Source organism: Pongo abelii, chromosome 19 (assembly GCF_028885655.2).
Source record: "Pongo abelii isolate AG06213 chromosome 19, NHGRI_mPonAbe1-v2.0_pri, whole genome shotgun sequence".
Classification (NCBI taxonomy): domain Eukaryota; kingdom Metazoa; phylum Chordata; class Mammalia; order Primates; family Hominidae; genus Pongo; species Pongo abelii.
In genome coordinates, this window is record NC_072004.2 from 546,905 (window position 1) to 570,791 (window position 23,887).

The 23,887-nt window shown below is 44.6% G+C and overlaps 1 protein-coding gene across 8 annotated transcripts; it reads right to left on the reverse strand.

Moving 5' to 3' along the window:
- Nucleotides 1-1,538: 1,538 nt before the first annotated feature.
- Nucleotides 1,539-23,880, reverse strand: GLOD4 (glyoxalase domain containing 4). 8 transcript variants are annotated; one of them, XM_063718368.1, is made up of 10 exons: nt 23,745-23,880; nt 19,188-19,237; nt 17,347-17,467; nt 16,270-16,414; nt 11,825-11,961; nt 10,923-11,009; nt 10,544-10,657; nt 10,369-10,455; nt 7,083-7,176; nt 1,539-2,471 (listed from the first exon to the last, which is right to left on the reverse strand). In XM_063718368.1, exons 1-10 carry the CDS (start codon nt 23,832-23,834, stop codon nt 2,455-2,457), a joined length of 942 nt encoding a protein of 313 aa, XP_063574438.1. In that variant the 5' UTR covers nt 23,835-23,880; the 3' UTR covers nt 1,539-2,454. The 8 variants fall into 8 exon arrangements, with proteins under 8 accessions (XP_063574438.1, XP_063574437.1, XP_024090160.2 ...); XM_063718367.1 differs by having other exon boundaries at nt 23,661-23,834; XM_063718366.1 differs by lacking the exon at nt 1,539-2,471 and adding an exon at nt 5,576-5,778.
- Between the last annotated feature and the right edge of the window lie 7 nt (nt 23,881-23,887).

Below are 23,887 nucleotides of genomic sequence, written 5' to 3' on the forward strand. Positions count from 1 at the left end.
GGAGAATCACTTGAACCCGGGGGCGGAGGTTGCGGTGAGCCGAGGTTGTGCCATTGCACTCCAGCCTGGGTGACAAGAGCGAAACTCCGTCTCAAAAAAAAAATGCAACAACGCAAGACGTGACAGGCAATGAAATAAATAAAAGGAGGCAGATCTCCTGAAGCCAAAATGTCCCATGCAGACAAACAGCGTTACCTTTCACCCTGCATGGTGCCCACTATCATGCACAGTTGTATATTTAGGAGAAAAGCGTTTTGGGCCGGGCGCAGTGGCTCACGCCTGTAATCCCAGCACTTCGGGAGGCCGAGGCGGGCAGATCACGAGGTCAGGAGATCAAGACCATCCCGGCTAACACGGTGTAACCCCATCTCTACTAAAAATACAAAAAATTAGCCGGGCGTGGTGGTGGGCGCCTGTATTCCCGGCTACTCGGGAGGCTGAGGCAGGAGAATGGCATGAACCTGGGAGGCAGAGCTTGCAGTGAGCCGAGATGGCGCCACTGCACTCCAGCCTGGGCGACAGCGCAAGACTCCGTCTCAAAAAAAAAAAAAAAAAGAAAGAAAAAAGAAAAACGTTTTGGTATGCCAAAATACAAGATAAGCAGATAAAAGGGAAACCAGTGTGTGTTATTTAGTCATTCGGTACTTATATAAACCACTTATTTTACTACAACAAACTTCGAGGGCCACATTATAGCAGCCCAATACACTGGGAAAAGGAGTTTCTTTCCACGAGGACAATATTACTAGAGATGAACATTAAAAATTACTTAATAATCTAATAGAAAATTGGAAAATTAACATATATTCTAAAGAGAAGCAGAAGTTTATCTGGTTATTCGAAGTTCATATAATAATTTCCACAAGTACAAAAAAAAAGAGAAGGACACGGTGGCTCACGCCTGTAATCCCAGCACTTTGGGAGGCTGAGGCGGGTGGATCACCTGAGGTCGGGAGTTCGAGACCAACCAACCAACATGGAGAAACCCCGTCTCTACTAAAAATACAAAATTAGCCAGACATGGTGGCGCATGCCTGTAATCCCAGCTACTTGGGAGGCTGAGGCAGGAGAATCACTTGAATGTGGGAGGTGGAGGTTGCAGTGAGCCAAGATCGCGCCACTGCACTCCAGCCTGGGCAACAAGAGTGAAGCTCCGTCTCAAAAAAAAAAAAAAAAAAACCAATTACCTAGAGGAGGGCCATATATAACTTGGTTTGCTTTGAAACTCAAGATTGCTTCCCTAGGATATGGAATTCAAGCTGAATGAAAAGTTGTAGAGCTGGATGAGAATCTCTTTCTCTCAGTGAAGGTATAATAGTATCACCCCTATAAGAAGATAAGCTGAAACGCAACCAAAATTTCCATGCTCCACGACCTGCCAGTAAGGGAGGAAAGCAGAGGTTATGATTTACAAGTAATTCTATGTATGTACTTTTGGAACCAGGATCGTCTGAGTCAATCCCTTCCAATCTCCTAGGTTTATTTTTAAAAATCTGAACCTGGGCACCACTTTAAATGATGAGACTTAGAGACTGGTATAACAGCTTGATTTCAGAAGCTTACTTTCAAAAAAAATTTAATTATTCAATGAATACACAATATAATTCCATTTCGAGTGATTAAAACCTATTTGTTGTATAGAACCAAACAAAACCACAAGAAAACATTTTCAAAACCTTTTTTTCAGGCTGAAGAAATCGTTTAATCCATTTTAAAGAAATCTCACATGATGTTCTGTCGGGATTAAAAATAGACACAGAAAAAAATAAAACAAAATATATGCACAGAAAGAAACTCACACGGAGCTAGGCGTGCAGCAACGTCACACACTCATTCCTTTCTGTTTCCTCTGGACACTCAAAATGTAAAAGCAAGTAAGATGGGGGTGGTAAACCAAACCTTTTGGTCCAAGGAATAAAATTTCTTTAAAAAATTTAAAATGTCAAAACCTGCCAGAATAAGACAATAGAACAGCATATCATCAGGTGCTGGGAATGGTACCATGACAAGCCATTAATTTGGATTTACTTGAACAGCTGCTCTCATAAAATCTACATGATTCAGAGTTAACCCTAACTATCTGCAATCCCAACCAAAGTCACGTTCATGCCGCTGTCCTAGTCTGGACAATCATCTGTGACTCATCGAACACAGTTATATACAGAATGCGCAGTCCCAGCAACAGCGTCGATTACAGCAGGCATTCTCTACCTGGACTTATGATTGGATTTCATTTCTAAAATACATCAGAGCTTTCAAAGATTGAAATACACAAATCTGCACTACCCAAGCCTCCTTGCCTGTACGGGAAACAAATTAGAAGAGCAATTATCGAGAACTGACACGTCAGGCCTCACAGGTGCTGGGCAGGAATCACAGAGGTTTGCTCTGCATCATGTCTTCCGTTAACCTGAAGCTTTGGGTTTATTGTGTTTAGCAAACCACTCATCACTTTTATCTGCTGCCATTGCCTGTAAAATAGAAATAGAATATACATTGATTCCAAGCCTGAAAAACAAAAGACGTAGCCCACTTTATACCTCACTGTACTGACCACAATAAAAAAACAATTAACATTAAAAAAAGACCCAAACCCCCACTCCAAAAGAAAGAGAAGAGAAATTTAAAAAAAATTTTAACATTTAAAGAGTATTAATCCAGTACAGAGTATTATGTTCAATAAGGCAAGAGATACTGGTGAGTAATGAGCAACTGTGGATCCTCACTCTGCAGACTCAAGGGCAAACAAAGCCTGTAGCCAGGAAGTGTGGCTGGCGGACCAACTAGATCAGGGACCCACATGCCAGGTGGTAGGATCTCTGGTAAAAGAGCAAGTCCTGCCACTCACAGCATCTGGGCAGACGCTCAAGAATCTTTAGTGTCACGAAACTCAGTCTGATAGTGAGGCCAAATATGAAACTATGTGATATTTTAGTAATGAAGCCTGGAATGATTCCTTTTTCGTAAGTCTCCTCCCAGCCTACTCTTCTGATGTTGGTTCTGTTTAGTTTGGGCATCTTAATTAAAAAGGAAGCCTTGAGCTGTGCCCAGTGGTCACACCTATCATCACAGCCACTTGGAGGCTGAGGCCAGAGGATCACTTGAGCTCAGGAATTCGAGTTCAGCCTGGGTAACAGAGTGGGACCCCGTCTCATATATATACATACAGATACATATAAAAATAAATAAATAAGTAGAAAGCCTTAACAATAATGTTTTGGTTCCACAAGCGTCCCTTTAGTTGTTTAGTAAAGACAAACATTCATTTATTTAGTCAAAAAGAGTCAGGTACCACCCTGGGTTCAGGTGTGTCAGCACAGGCAGTCGGAAGCTTTGAGGAGTGTACAGAACAGCTGAGAACTCAGATACGGAAACAAGTATTTTGCATGACAGAGTGTGTGTACGCAGGTGTGTGTCTTGAAGCATTTGCTGTAATATCTACCTCAGCAGGAAGTCACAAGATGAGTTGGCAATTGAAAAAGAAGAAACAAATATATTTATTATTTAGAAACAGTGATGGTGAAAGTGGCTGTCCTAGGTAGTGTGACTCAGAGATGGACCATTTCATTTCTAAAAAATCTTAGTACTATCTGATTTATTATCTGGATGAAAATAAGTATTTAAAAATCAAAGATATGCTTAAAAAAACCACAACTCACAAATATGCACGTTTCTGTCTTTTAGGAGCCATAAAGAGGGAGGAAAGAACAACTAGATGATTTGGAGAACCTAAGAAAGGTTTTTTTCTTTTTTGAGATGGAGTTTTGCTCTTGTCGCCCAGGCTGGAGTGCAGTGGCGCCATCTCGGCTCACCACAACCTCTGCCTTCTGGGTTCAAGTGATTCTCCTGCCTCAGCCTCCCAAGTAGCTGGGATTACAGGTGTCCACCACCATGCCTGGCTAATTTTTTGTGTTTAGTAGAGACAGGGTTTCACCATGTTGGTCAGGCTGGTCTAGGACTCCTGACCTCAGGTGAGCCACCCGCCTTGGTCCCCCAAAGTGCTGGGATTACAGGGGTGAGCCACCGCGCCCAGCTGAACCTAAGAAAGCTTTTAAGTGTTGAAGGACAAGTAAAAGAGGAAAGGGAAAAAAACCCTTTGGGTTGGATGCAAGAAGAGGTATCTTAGCTAATATAACCAGTTCAGTGGGACTGGAATAGGGATGAGTTAGGGGACTTAGGGAGGGAGGCGGGACAGGTCAGAGGGTAGAGAATGTCCAAATATGTCACATGCTCTGTCAGAGAGTTTGAAATTTATCTCAGAGGCAAGAGAGAGCTATCAGATTAAACAGTTTTAAAAATTACTGGATGTTTGCTTTGGGACAGACCGTAAGGTGACAATGAGACCTTTCAAAGGGAAAGCTGATAGGCAGAAAACATTTCAGAGGTAGAACTCACAGCTCTTGGTGACTAATAGCTAAAATAATTTAAGGATGAGGAGAAATAATGGTCAAAAGTGACTGTCTGTAAATCTAAAACGTCTATTAAATGTTAAAAAACAAAACACAACAAAATAACACCAAAACTGGCTCTGAGGATTCCAGCGTGAACAACTGGGATCACAGATACGCTGTACTGTCCAGGGAGGGAGCAGGGCACAGAGGAAGAAAAAGGACTGACTGTAAAGCCTGAAAGGCATCCATCCAGGCCCCTGCCTGCACCTACTCAGTGTGTGATCTTCAGGGATGAAGGCGAATAACTTCATCACCATCCAAGCCCTTGCCTGCCACTTACTCAGTGTATGGTATTCAAGGGTGAGGGCCAATGACTTACTCATCCTTAGCCTCGGTTTCCTCATTTGCAAAGGCTGATGCTATCAACCTTGCAGGTTATAGTAAGAATCAGAGAATGTGGCTGGGCGCGGTGGCTCACGCCTGTAATCCCAGCACTTTGGGAGGCCGAGGCAGGTGGATCATGAGGTCAGAAGATTGAGACCATCCTGGCTAACACAGTGAAACCCCGTCTCTACTAAAAATACAAAAAATTAGCCAGGCGTGGTGGCGGGCACCTGAAGTCCCAGCTACTCGGGAGGCTGAGGCAGGAGAATGGCGTGAACCCGGGAGGTGGAGCTTGCCGTGAGCTGAGATGCGCCACTGCGCTCCAGCCTGGGCGACAGAGCGAGACTCCATCTCAAAAAAAAAAAAAAAAAAACCAGAATCAGAGAATGTATATGAAGCACTTAAGGCTGGGTGCAGTTGCTCACCCCTGTAATCCCAGCACTTTGGGAGGCCAAGGCAGGCGGATCACCTGAGGTCAAGAGTTTGAGACCAGCCTAGCCAACATGGTGAAACCCTGTCTCTACTAAAAATACAAAAATTAGCTGGACATGGTGGCGCGCACCTGTAATCCCAGCTACTCGGGAATCCCAGCTACTCTCCTGAGGCAGGAGAATCACTTGAACCTGGGAGGCAGAGGCTGCAGTGAGCTGAGATCACACCACTGCACTCTAGCCTGGGCAACAGAGTGAGACTCCATCTCAAAAAAATAAATAAATAAATAAAAATAAAGCACTTAAGGACGTATTGATATAGTAGTATTTATTTCTTTTTATTTTTATTTATTTACATATTTTTAGTATAAATAGAGAGTTTATCTGGGCCAAGCTTGAAGACTGCAACCCGGGAACATAGATTCAGGTTTCCCAGAATCTACACTCCCAAGTAGCCTTCATTTAATATTACTGGAAGAAGAATGGATTTGAGGTAAGGTAAGTTATGGACACGCTGAGTTTGATACGTGGTAGGTTTCCCAGGTGAAGAGGTTCTCGGGATATACATTTATCTGGACAGAGAAAGTACTACATGTAAGAGAAAAAGTTCATAAGCTGGACTTCACCAAAATAAAAAATTCCTCATCTTCAAAAACTCAATTAATGGCTGGGAAAAATACTTGAATTTGCAAGTGACGAAGGAATGATGAAAAACTATGGTACAGAGTCAAGGTAAGAGCCACGTAAGGGTCTGCTGGGCTCTCTCTGGTTGTGCATATTTGGAATTTTTCATCATGAAATATTAAAAATTATTAAAAAATGGACAAAAGACTTGAACATAAAATTCACAAAAAGAAGTAAATGGCCAATAAGCACATGAAAAGGTGCTCAATATCATCAGTCATCAGGGAAATAAACATTCAACCTGTGTGGGGCCGAGCTGGAAGGCTCACTGGAGGCCAGCCTGGGCAACACAGTGAGAATCCGTCTCTACAAACATAAAAAACATTAGCTGGGCACAGGGGTGCAGCCCTAGCTATGTGGTGGCTGAGGCGGAAGGATCGCTTGATTGCACCAATGAAACCATTTCACACGTGCTAGAATAGCTAAAAAACCCACAAAAAGCAAAGTAAGAGTTGGTGAGAATGTAGAGCGACTGGACCTCTCATGGACAAACGATGGTCCGATCACTTTCGATGACTCTTTGACACTTTCTTATACAGTAAAAGCAGTTCTACTCCTAGGTATTTACTCAAGAGAAATGAAACATCTATCTATCTACAAGAAGATTTACACAAGAATGTTCATGGCAGTCTTCCTTATAATAGATTAAAAAATCTAGAAATAAACCAAATGTCCACCATTGGAAGAATGAATGAGCAAATTGTTATATTTATAATTGAGTATCGGTCAGCAATTAAAAAAAAAATGAGCTGTGATATGCAATTACACGGTGGAATCTCAAAACCACGTTGAGTAGGCCGGGCGCGGTGGCTCACACCTGTAATCCCAGCACTTTGGGAGGCCGACACGGGCGGATCACAAGGTTAGGAGATCGAGACCATCCTGGCTAATACGGTGAAACCCCGCCTCTACTAAAAATACAAAAAACTAGCCGGGCGTGGTGGCAGGCGCCTGTAGTCCCAGCTACTCGGGAGGCTGAGGCAGGACAATGGCGTGAACCCAGGAGGTGAAGCTTGCAGTGAGCCGAGATCGTGCCACTGCACTCCGGCCTCAGAGACAGAGCGAGACTCTGTCACAAAAAAAAACAAAACAAAACAAAACAAAAAAACCGCGTTGAGTAAAAGAAGGCAGGCACAAAAGAAAAGAAAATACTGAATGATTCCATTTGTATCAAGTCCAAGAACAAACTCACCTACAGTGACAGAAGTCAGAATAGCAGCTGATCTGGGAGATGAGGGTGCCAACTCATTGGAGATGGGCATGAGGGAACTTCCTGGGAAAATGGTCTGTATTTTGAGTAGTGGTTGTATGAGTAAACACAACTGTCAAAACACATTTAAATTCTACCTAAATTATGCCTCATCAACAACAACCACTTGTTGGAGCCGAGGAAGGAGTTAAAAACTAGAAGTGAGGAGGCTGGAGCCAGGATGATGGTTAAATTCAGGGCAGGGGTAAGCAGAGTCACAGGTAAGCTCTCATCAGAGTAGAGGAAGAATGCAGAATGGGAAAAATGGCAAAGTAGGGCTATGGGTATAAAAACACGTTGGGATGAGACACAGAAAGAGGTGCCTGTGTTTGAGGAGAAACTGTCAGGGAGACAAAAATGGCAGGATGGCCGGGCGCGGTGGCTCACACCTGTAATCCCAGCCCTTTGGGAGGCCAAGGAGGGTGGATCACCTGAGGTCAGGAGTTCAAGAGACGGGGTTTCACCGTGTTAGCCAGGATGGTCTCGATCTCCTGATCTTGTGATCCGCCTGCCTCGGCCTCCCAAAGTGCTGGGATTACAGGTGTGAGCCACCGCGCCCGGCCTACTCAACCAGCCTGACCAACATGGTGAAACCCTATCTCTACTAAAAATACAAAAATTAGCCAGACGTGGTGGCACGTGCCTGTAATCCCAGCTACTTGGGAGGCTGAGGCAGGAGAATCGCTTGATCCCGGGAGGTGGAGGTTGCAGTGAGCCAAGATCATGCCACTGCACTCCAGCCTAGGTGACAGAGCAAGAATCCGTCTCAAAAAATAAAATAAAATGGGCCAGGCGCAGTGGCTCACACCTGTAATCCCAGCACTTTAGGAGGATGAGGTGGGTAGATCACTTGAGGCTAGGAGTTTGAGACCAGCCTGGCCAACCTGGCAAAACCCTGTCTCTACTAAAAATACAAAAATTAACCAGTATGGTGGCAGGTGTCTGTAGTTCCAGCTCCTCAGGAGGCCAAGGCAGGAGAATCACTTGACCCTGGGAGGCAGAGGTTGCAGTGAGCCAAGATTGCACCATTGCACTCCACCCTGGGCGACAGAGCTAGACTCCATCTCAAAAAATTTAATTAAGTAATTAATTTAATTAAATTAAGAGTGAGGAGGAAGAGTCTGGCAAATTTCTCAGCTGAGAGGATGACTGAGATTCTATTTTCCTTCAGGATAAAATGTATAAAGACTGTATTTTCTATACATTGCCTGCTTTAACGTTAACTGTGCATCTACTATTATGTCAGTAATTTGCCAAGCTCTATAAACCATAACAATCTGACGAGATAGATCCTCTTATTTTCTGAAATTTTTGGATAAGAAGACTAAAGGTCAAAGAATTTAAGTAAACTGTTTAAGGTCAGTCACAGAGTTATGTGACAGAACCAAGAAAGACCAATTTGTTCCTTTAATCATTCAACAAAGTATTTGCAGAACGTCTAGTACATGCCAGGTATGTGCTAGGAGCTAGGATCCAACAACTACTTTGAATGCTTCTGAATTACTGAGTTTGATGAGAATCTAAAAGTAGTTGCTATATTTGGCAAGAAAGAAAAGCACTTCACTGAGTAACAAGAGCCAGTGTAAAACAGACTGAAGTGAAAATGGGAGGCGAGAAAGAAACAGCGCGCACTCAGATTTTTAGAAGCAATCTGGAGAGGACGTGAGAGAGAAACAGTGCGCACTCAGATTTTTAGAAGAAGAGATCTGGAGAGGACATGAGAGCAACAGCGTGCACTCAGATTTTTAGAAGAAGAGATCTGGAGAGGACGTAAGAGAGAGCAACAGTGCGCACTCTGGATTTTTAGAAGAAGAAATCTGGAGGGGACGTAAGAGAAACAGTGCGCACTCAGATTTTTAGAAGAAGAAATCTGGAGAGGACGTAAGAGAGAGAAACAGCGCACACTCAGATTTTTAGAAGAAGAGATCTGGAGAGGACGTAAGAGAGAGCAACAGTGCGCACTCTGGATTTTTAGAAGAAGAAATCTGGAGGGGACGTAAGAGAAACAGTGCGCACTCAGATTTTTAGAAGAAGAAATCTGGAGAGGACGTAAGAGAGAAACAGCGCACACTCAGATTTTTAGAAGAAGAAATCTGGAGACGACGTGAGAGAAACAGCGCGCACTCAGATTTTTAGAAGAAGAAATCTGGAGAGGACGTAAGAGAGAGAAACAGCGCACACTCAGATTTTTAGAAGAAATCTGGAGAGGAGATATGGGGTCAGTAAAAGGTTTTTAAAGGATGGGAGCTTTCAGCGCCTGTTTGCATGCTGGCGAGAATAACTCACTGGAAAGAAGAGACTGATGCTGCAGAATGGAGAAGAGATGATCAAAGGAGCTGCAGAGCTGAGGGGATCGGATGAAGGCATCTCCATGGGGAGAGCTGAGGGGACAGGATGGAGGCACCTCCATGTGGAGAGCAGAGGGGGTCGGATGGAGGCATCTCCATGGGGAGAGCTGAGGGGATCGGATGGAGGCATCTCCATGCGGAGAGCTGAGGGGATGGGATGGAGGCACCTCCATGCGGAGAGCTGAGGGGATGGGATGGAGGCATCTCCTTGCGGAGAGCTGAGGGAATGGGATGGAGGCATCTCCATGGGGAGAGCTGAGGGGATTGGATGGAGGCATCTCCATGCGGAGAGCTGAGGGGATGGGATGGAGGCACCTCCATGCGGAGAGCTGAGGGGATGGGATGGAGGCATCTCCTTGCGGAGAGCTGAGGGAATGGGATGGAGGCATCTCCATGGGGAGAGCTGAGGGGATTGGATGGAGGCATCTCCTTGCGGAGAGCTGAGGGGATGGGATGGAGGCATCTCCATGCGGAGAGCTGAGGGGATGGGATGGAGGCATCTCCTTGCGGAGAGCTGAGGGGATGGGATGGAGGCATCTCCATGCAGCAGAGCTGAGGGGGTCGGATGGAGGCATCTCCATGGGGAGAGCTGAGGGGATCAGATGGAGGCATCTCCATTCGGAGAGCAGAATAAGGACAGATCCAGCAGCAGTGGTTCCAGGGCAGCCTGAGGTTGTGGGAAGGCACAAATGCTAAGTCTAGACAAGCCGTCTACACAGGTGGCAGTGAAGACATCGGTCCTTGGCTGAGGTCAACCCAACAGCGAAAGGACGTTCTTCTGACAGTAAGAACCTAGACCCTGTTGCTTAGACTCCTCCCACACACACTAAATGCCATCCCTCTCAGGCCCATGGTGACATAAATGTAGAAATGAGACTCACATCATCCAACAATTTGCTTCCCTCTGGATCCATCTTAGAAAGTTCTCGAAATGCTTCATCCCCGACAAAGCAAATTTCATGTCCATCCTACATCAATAAAGAGAAAAGACACCTGCCAAAGACATCCTTGAAGAAACCCTTGTTCCAGCCTGCCCCCTGCCTGAGAAATACTTACAGGGTCGGCCAGAATGACCACCTGCACTGTTGCTTTCCCTGGGGTGTCTAGGCTCACCAGGGGAGTCAGAATCTTCTGGTTCTCCCTTTTCATCAAGTCTTCTAAGTCTGGCAACTTGAGGAAAACAAAGAGGCAACGTGAGCCAGAGGTCACACACTACTCAGGACACGGCCCTCGTCAGCCCTAGAGGAGTATCAGACACCAGAAAGAGCCAAGGCGCCATTTGTTTGAATTTATTATCTCAGCTGCTCTTGAAACAGCTGCTGAACTTGATACTAAAGCCACAATCAAAAAGGACTTCAAGAACGGAAGGACACGGTTCTTAGCTGGGTGGAACTAGCCAGTCACAGAGCTCAAGCGATCTGGTATTAAGCGTTACCTCTTTCTGGGGGCAAGAGAAGGCAATTCTTCCAAAAGCTGCTGCATGGTCCACCGCACCCTTGACGCCCTGTAGCTCCAGCTTACACTGAAATAGGAAAGGGGGTTATTTTTTGCAACAGGTTATACATTCATTACACGTATGTGGTAGAAAAATTCAAATATTATATACTAAAGGAATACAGTAAAAACTAAGTCTCTATCCTACTCTCACCCCAGAGACTAGTCAACAGTTTCCTGTGTATCCTTCTCGAAGCACTGCATCTGTGTTTTTTTTTTACACAAATGGTAGTACAATTTACAAACTATTCTGTTCCTTGTTTTTCTCCACTTAATGTTACCATGTCAATACATAAAGATTTGCCTCAATCTTTTTGCTAGCGACATAGTAATACATTTCATGAATGAACCGTAAATTACTGAAATATGTCTCTAATCTATAGGACACTGAAATTCTTACACGTTGTGATTACAAACAATGCTGCAACATATAACCTTGCACACACTTCTTTGTGCCTATGTATGTTGAGCACATCTGTAAAATAATTCCTACGAGTAGAATTGCAGGGTCAAAGTGCAAGGACTAAATCATGCTCAAATGCTGGGTTATTAGAAAAAGAACATGAAAAAGATCTTGCATTAAATCCATTCAATCTCTTTGATTAAGCAATTCCACTTCTGAAGAGATATATCCGCAAATATAAACAAGGTAATATCTGGGTGGTGAGGTTATCACTTATTTTCATTTTCTTCTGTTTATCTTTATAAATATTGAATCACTGTGAAGAAACTATGGGAACAACCTTCATGTTAACTTCATTTATAAAGGTTATAAGCCATTTATAAGCTTCATTTATAAGCCAAATTCAAAGTAACAGGTTATTCTTCTCCAAGATTGCTCACCTGGTTATCAGCATAGCCCAGCAAAGCCCTTTGCTTTTCTTCATCTTTTTCATAAATTTTCATTCCCAGTAGATTACACCAGTAGTTCAAGGACTTTTGAAGATCAGACACTGCTAGAGTTACTTTTAATACAGGATCTGTTGGGTAATAAAGCAGGAATAGACAGATCAATTTAATAGAATAAAATAGAAAGACCAAAACATGCACATGTATACTTACGAATTCAGTTTATGATAAGAGAGGGATTTTAAGCCAGTATGAAGCTGGCTGCAGTGGCCCATGCCTGTAATCCCAGCACTTTGGGAGACTGAGGTAGGAGGATTGCGTGAGCCTAGGAATTCAAGACCAACGCAGGCAACACAGTGAGACCTTGCCTGTATGAAAACTTTTTTAAAAATTGGCCGGGCGTGGTGGCTGATGCCTGTAATCCCAGCACTTTGGGAGGCCAAGGCGGGTGGATTACCTGAGGTCAGGAATTCGAGACCAGCCTGGCCAACATGGCAAAACCCTGTCTCTACTAAAAATAAAAAATAAAAAAATTTAGCCGGGCAGGTGGCGCATGCCTGTAATCCCAGCTACTCAGGAGGCTGAGACAGGAGAATTGCTTGAACCTGGAAGGCGGAGGTTGCAGTGAGCCGAGATGGCGCCATTGCACTCTAGCCTGGGAGATAAGAGCAAAACTCTGTCTCAAAAAAAAAAAAAAAAGATTAGACAGGTGTGGTGGCTCATGTGTATTCCCAGCCACTTCAGAGGTGGAAGCAGGAGGATCGCTTGCGCCCAGGAGGTTGAGGCTGCAGTGAGCCAAGATTGCACTACTGCACTCCACCCTGTTATTTTGAGACCCTGTCTCAAAACAAACAAACAAAAAAAAAAACAAAGACACTATGAAAAGCCTCATTATTCAATGGATGGCACTAAGAAGACTGGCTAATCATTTGGTAAGAAAAACTTACATCTTTGAAATAAATGACAAAATACATTCCTGATGGGTTAAAAAAATAAGTTTAAAGAATGAAACCATGAAAATACTAGATACAGATGATTATTTATACAATTTTGGAGTAGAGGAAGATTTTTCTTTAAACCTGACACCAAAGATAGAAAAACTATGAAGAAAAAAATTCTGCTACGTAAATTACACAAAATGGAAAACTCCTAGACAACAACCAAGAAAAGGAATTACAATCAAAACTAGAGTATACAACACAGTAGGGGGGAACAACTGCAATACATTCGACAAAAAGTCCTTAATGTGTAAATCACCTGTAAATATTAATAGGAAAAGAATGAACATGCTAGAAAAATAAGCAAAAGGCACAAAGCAATAATCTGTAAAAGAAGGAATTAGAATGGTCAAATAACATATGAAAAAATATTCAGGCCGGGCGCGGTGGCTCACGCCTGTAATCCCAGCACTTTGGGAGGCTGAGGTGGGAGGATCAGGAGGTCAGAAGATCGAGACCAGCCTGGCTAACACAGTTAAACCCCATCTCTACTAAAAATACAAAAAATTAGCTGGGTGTGGTGGTGGGTGCCTGTAGTCCCAGCTACTTGGGAGGCTGAGGCAGGAGAATGGCATGAACCCGGGAGGCGGAGCTTGCAGTGAGCCCAGAGCGCGCCACTGCACTCCAGCCTGGGCAACAGAGGGAGACTCTGTCTCGAAAAAAAAAAAAAAAATTCAACCTGACCCCCCAAAAAAACAAAGAAATTAGAATTCACATAAAATCTTTTGTTATCTAATGTGCAAATAATGTTAAAAGTTGGCAGTGTTAACTGTATTAGTGTAGAGAGGAAAATCACAATCATATAATACAAGTGTAAATTAGTACATTTCAGGGCAATAATTTGACGGAATGTACCCAAAGCTTTAAAAAATGCTCATTGCTTTTGAAAGAACAAGTCCAGTTTCAGCCACTCAAAAGGTAATTGTGGATGTATGAAGGGCTTTTACCACAAAACATTCATCAGTGTTGCTTAGAACAATAAAACACTAGGAATGACATAAATATCCAACAACAGAGAATTGTTTATCTTCCTACAATGTAATAATGCAATGGAACTCCTATAAAAGGATATGAAGAAATGTATACACTTAATTATATATATGTATTTTTGACAAAAGATTGGAAAGATATACTCTAAAATGTCAGCAGTGGTTCTCTCTGGATATACGGGTGTGTGTGTTTTTTTTTTCAGCTTCTCTGCTTGTCTAAGGAAAAAACTTGATTATTTTGTAAAAAGAATAAAAGTCATATTGAAACACCTACTGTTACTGGAAACTTTTCACACTGTAAAGTGACTTTCTAAAGAGCTGTTCCATGTCTCCATCTGACTACGATAAATTCAGTACATTTTTCTTTGGCTTTCACTGCCTTAGTCCTGTTTGCTAGAACAGCAATACCGTGATTGAGAAATGAGACGCTGTTTCTCACAAGTGCCTCCGCCTGGCAGGCTCCATTTTTTCTTTCCATTTACTTCAAAATCAACAAATCCCAGTTGGCTTGGAGCCTGAAGGGACGCAGGACAGGAAGTTAACAGGTGGGTGAAGCTGCACAGAAGTGAGTAATTCAAAGGGAAGATGAATGCCAACTGGACAGAAGGTCTGACCACATTATCAAACAGAAACGCCCAAGAGGATTTCCATTCCAAAGGACAAAAGCTTCTTAGCACCATGGGGCTCTCTATTATCTTAAGTACTGAAATATCACTAAGGCTGGAGAAAAAGAATGGATGGTGGAGCTAGTTCCAAGAGTTAAGTTTTAAAGTCAGCAAAGGATCAATCACCTATCAACAAAAAAACACCATAAACACACTTTAAATCACCAGTGAAGTAGAGAAACACCATCTCTCCATGAGTCCCACACAGCCAAGTCTAGCCTCCCACGATGGAATGGACTGATCTTTCTTTTGCTGAGCACCAGATGATAAACAAGGAACATTAAACGTTCTACAGAGACTCAGCATGGGGGCATTGGGGACAGGAGGCCGACTGGTGGAAGAAGGTGAATTTCCAGGACTCCCTTCTCAGGCCCACTTGCAGGCATATGTTCACCAAGTGAGAGAGTGGGCACAAGTGCCCTTGCCATTTGCCAGCATTTTCCCCTTTCCCCATTTTTGCTTTTGTTTTGACAGAGCAGGTAGCTGAATTTGCAGGCATTAAATACAAAATGAAACACTGATGAGGCTGCCTCTACAGTCAACAAAACAAACCCTGCAAAATTTCCTTCTTGTTCTGTGTGGCAGTCAGCGTGGGGGCTCCTTCCACACCATCCCTCACTGAGTACTGACGCTGAAGTCTGGGAAACTGACCTCGGCTCCAAAGGCATGGCTAAATGGTTTGGGGGTGATCCTATTTCTCTTGCCAGTGATTGGTTTAGGAGCAGGCACAGTATATCAAATCTGACCAGGAAGTTTGCTGGAAGATTCTAGGAAAGTTTTTCTTCTGCTCTTAAAAAGAAAGCAAAAAGGGCCAGGCACGGTGGTTCACGCCTGTCACCTCAGCACTTTGGGAGGCTGAGGCAGGCGGATCAAGTGAGGTCAGAAGTTTGAGACCAGCCTGGCCAATATAGTGAAACCTTGTCTATACTAAAAATACAAAAATTAGCTGGGCGTGGTGGCATGTGCCTGTAATCTCAGCTACTAGAGAGGCTGAGGCAGGAGAATCACTTGAACCTGGGAGGCGGAGGTTGCAAGTGAGCCAAGATTGCGGCACTGCACTCTAGCCTGGGTGACAGAGCAAGACTCCGTCTCAAAAAATAAATAATGTTTAAAAGTTAATAAAAATACAAAAAAAAAAAAAAAAAAAAAAAAAAAAAAAGCTAAGCGTGGTGGCGGGCGCCTATAATCCCAGCTACTTGGGAGGCTGAGGAAGGAGAATTGCTTGAACCCAGGAGGCAGAGGTTGCAGTGAGCAGAGATCATGCCAATGCACTCCAGCCGGAGTGACAGTCTCAGCATCTCCTCTCCTACCAGATGGGAATGTGGGAGCATGTGGCCCCGCCTGCTCCTGGCAGCCCTCCTGCAACCTTGAGGGGACTAGCTCTAGGAGAGGTACCCGCAGAGAACAACAGAACAAAGAAAGAGAAAATGTGGTGAGCTGGTCAATCATCTAACCTTGAAATCTTTCCCACTTACAGAACACCTGCTCTGTGAGCTAAAAGATTTTATAACTGTTCAAAGTAGTTGGGTTTTCTGTTATTTACAGACGAAAGAATCATAAATCAGTACATCACCAGTAGAACAGAACCAGTCTAGATCCCCTACTGCTATGTATTAAAGTTCTGATATGAGAATATAATTTCTCTGATAACAGGTAAAAGCACTGGCTGGGGAAGACACGTCACGTAAACACAGAAAGACTCTACAAAAAAAAGACAGGCGGCCCTCACTCTCCTTTCACCAAAGATGCCTTTAGACAGAGGCTTTTACTGGTTCTGGTATAATTACCTGACTGAGGCAGGCTGCGATTCTGCAAATAGAACTTATATCCTCCTGGGGCCTCGGTTTCAAAAACACCTTCTGCAACTTCCGTCAGTGGCCACTCCAGCTTCCTGGCATTGCTCACAGCCTGGCTAGAAGCGAGCGTGATTCCCTAAAACAAACAACAGTACATCCAAGTACATGATCACAACAGAGATTTTACAGAATGAGACAATGAGCCCAACCCCTATTGCCTACTGCCTTTAGGTAAAATCACCTAAGATTTAACTGGCATCCAACATTTTCTTCTAATGATTTAAAAACAGGTTTTCAATGTTTTATCTCACAAACATTCAGACCTTCATGAATAATAGGACAGAAATTGAAATGCCAGTGAAGTCTGATTCATTTAACACCAAAGATAACCTCTTCTAATTATAAAGATCTAGCCAGAGAAATCTTGATGTTACCTGGGTCTGCCAGCTAGCTACCTATTTAAAGTGACCTGTTCTTGCTTTTTTAACAAAACAAAAATAAGCAAACTATCAAGGTTTCCTTACATTTAATCAAAGTGCCTAGAAATGTACACGTATGCTTTCTGAGAAGGCCAGCCTTGTTTCTAGCTTGGATTATTATAATGGCCTCTCTGCCTCCAGTCTTGTAAATCCATTATCCACTCTGCAGCCAAAGTAAACTTTCCAAAACGCATCCTATAGTCCACCCCCAGACGGCAGCCAGCCTTGTTTTCCCTTTGCTCAAAGTCCTCCAATGGCTCATTTCACTCGGATGACTTACGGCCTAGGAGGCCCCCTGCCGTCTTACCCCATGGCACTGCTGACCCCATCTCTTATCACGTTTCCCCTCTCGTTCTCTCTTCCAGCCACACTGGCTTCCTTACACCTCCTTGAACACGCCAGATTTAACCTGAGGGCTCTGCCTGGAATGCTTGTCCCCCAGATATCCACATGGCTAACTCCCTGACCTCTTTTGAGTCTCTGCTCAAATGTTATCTCTTCACTCACACACACCCTCAGCACTCTACTCAAATTTACAACCAGCCACCTACCCCCAGCCAAAAATCTGCTAGAAAAAAAAGGTATTTACCATAAAGTCATTGCCAAGCTTGTAGTCTCCGATGCCATAATTGTAAGTCAGTTCTGCAACAAAATGATCATCCTCAGGCCCAAATCCCACCATTGTTTTACTCCATTTCCCATCATAAGGCCTAGAAAATAAAAGTAAATGAACTCAGTGACCATAGACAAATCAGCCTCAGGCCACCCCCAGAGAACTATTGGGCACAGAGAGATGAGCATTCCTGTCTGGTCCTAAAAGTTCTCTTAAGGATGAGATGACCTCAGATGGTACAGAAAGCAGCTGTGGGCGGTGCTCATGGGACCCTACTACAAGCTCCAAAGACTATCTATTCAGCACCTACTTGAAGGAAAGATTTGTTCACCTTTTCTGTAAAGCAAGGAACAGAATCCTAAAGACAGTTCTCCAAACGACCTGTTATTTCCTTGATTATCAATCAACAAGCATGAAATTCCTAATAGGCCTTGGACTGTTCCAACTTGTCACGGTACTAAGCTTAAGAGATGGACGGGCATGGCGGCTCAGGCCTGTAATCCCAGCACTTTGGGAGGCCGAGGCGGGAGGATCACCTGAGGTCAGGAGTTCGAGACCAGCCTGGCCAACATGGTGAAACCCCGTCTCTACTAAAAATACAAAAATTAGCTGGGCATGGTGGCGCATGCCCATAGTCCCACGTACTAGGGAGGCTGAGGGAGGAGAATTGCTTGAACTCGGGAGACAGAGGTTGCAGTGAGACAGGATAATGACCCCGCACTCCCACCTGGGTGACAGAGTGAGATTCTGTCTCAAAAAAAAAGATACTGGAAAGCCGCTGCTTCATCTAGAGCATGTACTTATTTGCATTTGTGGCATAATATGAAACATATCTGGTCATTGTCCCTGGTTTCTGTCTCAGAGCTCCCAAAACCTCTGGAATTTCCTGATAGGAATATCTTTTGTTATTCATAATGAGCCCCTTTCAGTCACACCTGAGTTTATGCTAATGAAGTGACTTAGAGTGGGGCCTCTATATAGACTCAGGATGGGGCTGGTCACCAGAAAGACAAATGATTAGAGGACTGGAACTTTCAGTCCCATCCACCAACCTCTGGGAAGGAAAGGGATGGAGACTGGGCTCTACTAGGCTTGAACAATGAGACTCATGAGCTTCTGGGATGCTGAACATACGGAGGTGCTGGATTGGAGCCTGCCTGGAAGAGCATGGAAGCTCTGCCGCCCACTCCCCATGCCCTGCCCTGTGTATCTCCTCTGTCCGGCCATTTCTGACTCATACCCTTTATGATAAACCAGTAAATGTAAGTAAGTGTTTCCAGGGTTTCCCTTAGTTCCATGAGCCACTGTAGCAGATTATCAAACCCAAGGAAGCAGGAGCGGGAGCCCTGACTTATAGTTGGTCATCAGAAATCCTGGAGATCCAGACTGTGACTGGCGCCTGACGTGGCGGAAAATCTTCTGGGACCGAGCCCTTAACTTGCGGGATCTGACATTAACTCCAAGTGGAGTCAGAATCAATTACATAACAGGACAGCTGGCTGGTATTAGAGACCTGGAGAATTGCTTTGTGTGCCACAAGTGTTGTATGAGAGTGCAGAGAAAACAGAGTGTATGTTCCTGACGTTCCTGAAGTTGCCTCCCTAATTTATGGCCTTCTTAATTACTTCCACTGCTTTATACTCACTGTGAGAGTGCAGAGAAACAGAGTACGTGTTCCCGATGTTCCTGAAGTTGCTTCCCTAATTTACTGCCTCCTTAATTAATTCCACTGCTTTATACTCATTTTGAGAAACTGTCTTCTGTTATCCGGGTGTTGTCAGAGCCTAAAGGAGATTTTAAGAAACAAGGTATCATACCCATTACAGGCAGCTTTGCAGCCTTCTTCAAATTCCTCATGCCGCAGAACCTGGTGTGAGATTTAGAATAAATTGTGAAGTGTTACTAGAACTGCTCACAGCATCTTTAGCACAAACTAAAATGTCAAAACATAGACATTATCATTTATAAGCTTTACTTGTAAAAGAACAAAAGCAAATGAGCCTTACACTTCTCCCAGGATAGAAGCAGTGGAAGGAAGAACAGCTTGACACAAGGGTCAGGCTACCAAATCAGTTGTGAAATCTATTTAGACTGGTAAGCAGTGCTATAGCGGGAAAAAGTGTGGCCTTCAGCATTAAAGAAGTCTGATTTGGGCCAGGTGCGGTGGCTCACACCTGTAATACCAGCACTTTGGGAGATCAAGGCGGGTGGACTGCCTAAGGTCAGGAGTTCAAGATCAACCTGGCAAACATGGTGAAACCCCATCTCAACTAAAAATACAAAAATTAGCCAGGCATGGTGGCATGTGCCTGTGATCCCAGCTACTCAGGCGGTTGAGGCAGGAGAATCACTTGGACCCATAAGACGGAGGTTGCAGTGAGCCGAGATCGTGCCACTGCACTACAGCCTGGGTGACAAGAGCAAAACTCCATCTCAAAATCAAAAAAAAAAAAAAAAGATGGGCGCCATGGCTCACGCCTGTAATCCCAGCACTTTGGGAGGCTGAGGTGGGCAGATCACCTGAGGTTGGGAGTTCGAGACCAGCCTAGCCAACATAGTGAAACCCCATCTCTACTAAAAATACAAAAAATACAAAATTAGCCAGGCATGGTGGTGGGCGCTTGTAATCCCAGCTACTCAGGAGGCTGAGGTAGGAGAATTGCTTGAACATAGGAGGCAGAGACTGCAATGAGCTGAGATCGCGCCATTACACTCTAGCCTGGGTGACAAGAGCAAAACTCAATCTCAAAAAAAAAGTCTGATTTGGAATTCTGTCATTTAGTAACTGTGTAACTCTGAGCAAATTAGAATCTGAGTCTCAGTCTCCTAACATGTGATGGGAATGGCTGTTATTAAAGCATCTCACAGAACCCTGCACACAGCAGGCTCTCATGTGTTAGCTTTAGTCCTCCTTTTTGACTCCCACGACTCCTGCCAGTTGAAGTTCCCAACACTTCGCTCAGACTACTAAAAATCATCCTTATTGGCTGGGCGCGGTGGCTCACGCCTGTAATCCCAGCACTTTGGGAGGCTGAGATGGGTGGATCATGAGGTCAGGAGATCAAGACCATCCTGGCTAACACAGTAAAACCTCTACTAAAAATACAGAGTAAAATCTCTACTAAAAATACAAAAAATTAGCCGGGCGTGGTGGCGGGCACCTGTAGTCCCAGCTACTCAGGAGGCTGAGGCAGGAGAATGGTGTGAACTCGGGAGGCGGAGCTTGCAGTGAGCCCAGATCGTGCCACTGCACTCCAGCCTGGGCGACAGAGCGAGACTCCGTCTCAACAACAACAACAACAAAAACAAAAAAACAAAAAAAAAATTCCTTACTGATATCCTTCCTTAATATCACCAAAAAAGTTACATGCCTAAAGCACAAAGCTCTGATCCCATCATGGCCCTGTCTAACAAAGTAAGTGAGCTCCCATGTTACTGCAGCATAAAATCCAAATTCTTTAGCATAGCATTCAAGATACTATTAGAAGCAATGCCGACCTGTCCATCCTGATATCCCATCTCCTTAACTTCAACTAAGCAACCTCAACTAAAGGCACATAAAACCAGTGGCTTCGCAAACATGTGCCATCTCCGCACTGGCTCTTCAGTTTTACTATGTAGCTCCTCCTCTAATCTATCTGTGGATATCCTATCTTTAGAAGTCAATTCGAATCCTGGCTAACACGATGAAACACCGTCTCTACTAAAAATATTAAAAAAAATTAGTCGGGCGTTGTGGTACGCGCCTGTGGTCCCAGCTACTCGGGAGGCTGAGGCAGAATGGTGTGAACCCGGGAGGCTGAGCTTGCAGTGAGCCGAGATCGCGCCACTGCACTCTAGCCTGGCAACAGAGCGAGACTCCACCTCAAAAAAAAAAAAAAAAAAAAGTCAACTCAAATACAAGGTCTACATGAATTATTTCCTCATCACCCAGGTTGGAAAACCTCTCCTTCTTTTGTATTTTTATAATAGTGGCTAACACTTGAAGGGGTGGGTTGCCCCTCCACACCTGTGGGTGTTTCTCGTTAGGTGGAATGAGAGACTTGGAAAAGGACACAGAGACAAAGTATAGAGAAAGAAACAGGAGGACCCAGGGGACCAGCGTTCAGCATATGGAGGATCCCGCCAGCCTCTGAGTTCCATTAATATTTATTGATCATTCTTGGGTGTTTCTCAGAGAGGGGGATGTGGCAGGGTCATAGGATAATAGTGGAGAGAAGGTCAGCAGATAAACACGTGAACAAAGGTCTCTGCATCATAGACAAGGTAAAGAATTAAGTGCTGTGCTTTAGATATGCATATACATAAACATCTCAGTGCCTTACAGAGCAGTATTGTTGCCCGCATGTCCCACCTCCAGCCCTAAGGCGGTTTTCCCCTATCTCAGTAGATTGAACATACAACCGGGTTTTATACCAAGACATTCCATTGCCCAGGGATGGGCAGGAGACAGATGCCTTCCTCTTGTCTCAACTGCAAAGAGGCATGCCTTCCTCTTATACTAATCCTCCTCAGCACAGACCCTTTACGGGTGTGGGGCAGGGGGACGGTCAGGTCTTTCCCTTCCCACGAGGCCATATTTCAGACTATCACATGGGGGGAAACCTTGGACAATACCTGACCTTCCTAGGCAGAGGTCCCTGCAGCCTTCCGAGGCCATATTTCAGACTATCACATGGGGAGAAACTTTGGACAATACCTGGCTTTCCTAGGCAGAGGTCCCTGCAGCCTTCCGAGGCCATACTTCAGACTATCACATGGGGAGAAACTTTGGACAATACCTGGTTTTCCTAGGCAGAGGTCCCTGCAGCCTTCCGCAGTGTTTGTGTCCCTGGGTACTTGAGATTAGGGAGTGGTGATAACTTAACGAGCATGCTGCCTTCAAGCATCTGTTTAACAAAGCACATCTTGCACAGCCCTTAATCCATTTAACCCTGAGTTGACACGGCACATGTTTCAGAGAGCACAGGGTTGGAGGTAAGGTTATAGATCAACAGAACAAAATGGAGTCTCCTATGTCTACTTCTTTCTACACAGACATAGTAACAATCTGATCTCTTTCTTTTCCCCACAACACTTATGTAATGTATCATTATCTATATGTTAAATACTATACATATAATAAGGTGTTGAATCTTTTTTTTTTGAGAGGGAGTTTTGCTTTTGTCACCCAGGCTGGAATACAATGGCGCGATCTTGGCTTACTGCAACCTCCGTCTCCCAGGTACAAGCGATTCTCTTGCCTCAGCCTCCCGAGTAGCTGGTATTACAGGCGTGTGCCACCATGCCCGGCTAATTTTTGTATTTTTAGTAGAGACGGGGTTTCACCATGTTGGCCAGGCTGGTGTCCAACTCCTGACCTCCAGTGATCCACTCGCCTCGGCTTCCCAAAGTGCTGGGATTACAGGTGTGAGCCACTGCGCCGGCACGTGTTTAATCTTGGCAACAACCTTTTGATCAACAAGGAAATACTAACAAGGGACAGCTCTGTGGTTTCTGCTATCGAAAGTTTGGTGGTTTTTCACTATCAAATTCTGACTTCCATTACCATCACCTACATACAAATCCAGTTCCAACTCCCACCCCAACCCAGGCCATGAGCTCTAATGGAGAATATATATCAGGGTCATTTGCACCTTTGTTGCCAAAACTCAATGTAGTACCCTGAAAATAGCAGATATTTTAAAAATGACCTGACGAATTCAGATCCCCGTCTACTGCACCGTCTCTACACTAAACCGCGCTATTGCACCTTTCAAGTCTTCCTTACTGGTGTGTTCCCTATCTCCGTGGCTCATCAAAGGAGGTCCCCAAAACCCAGTTCCCCAACCAACTGAATCCTGCAATAACAGCTTCTCAGGACCCGAGAGAGACCGCTTCTGGGTGCTGTTAAAAAGCAGATGGGTTGAGAGTTGGAGCATATATTCAGAGACTGAGTATCCGAAAGGGACTATTCAGACCAGCCTTGATAGAAGCAGAACTCTGAATATGCTGATTTTATCTACATCAAAAGCTCCAAACCGGAAAAGACAAATATCAACTGGAAAGCATTATATAACATTTTATTTAACGTCTTTTCCGGTAGACAGTAAGCTCTACGAGGGCGGGGCTCAACAAACATTTACGAGTGGCTTAAATGAAAGGACGTGCGTGGGCACACCGCAGGGACTAATCGTGTTAGGCCCCTCTCCAAGGCCTATGATCCCCACCGGCGACTCGCCACGTTCCTGAAGCTGAACACCGCGCAGGGCCTAAGGTCGGACACCCTCCAGCTGAGGTTCACGACGCACCCATTTTTCCCCTCCCTCCGCCAGGGCCGGCTCGGGCGTCCGTCCCAGCCTCGCGCGCCAGCCCCTGTCGGCCCCGGCCTGCACCTTCATCCCCAGGACGTCCCGATAGAAACGCGCCGTCTGGAAGCGGTTTCCCACTTTGAATACGAAGTGCAGAGCTCTGCGAGCAGCCATGATCCCCGCCGCACGCAGCCGTCACGCGCACGGTACAGCCCAGTCCAGGAAGG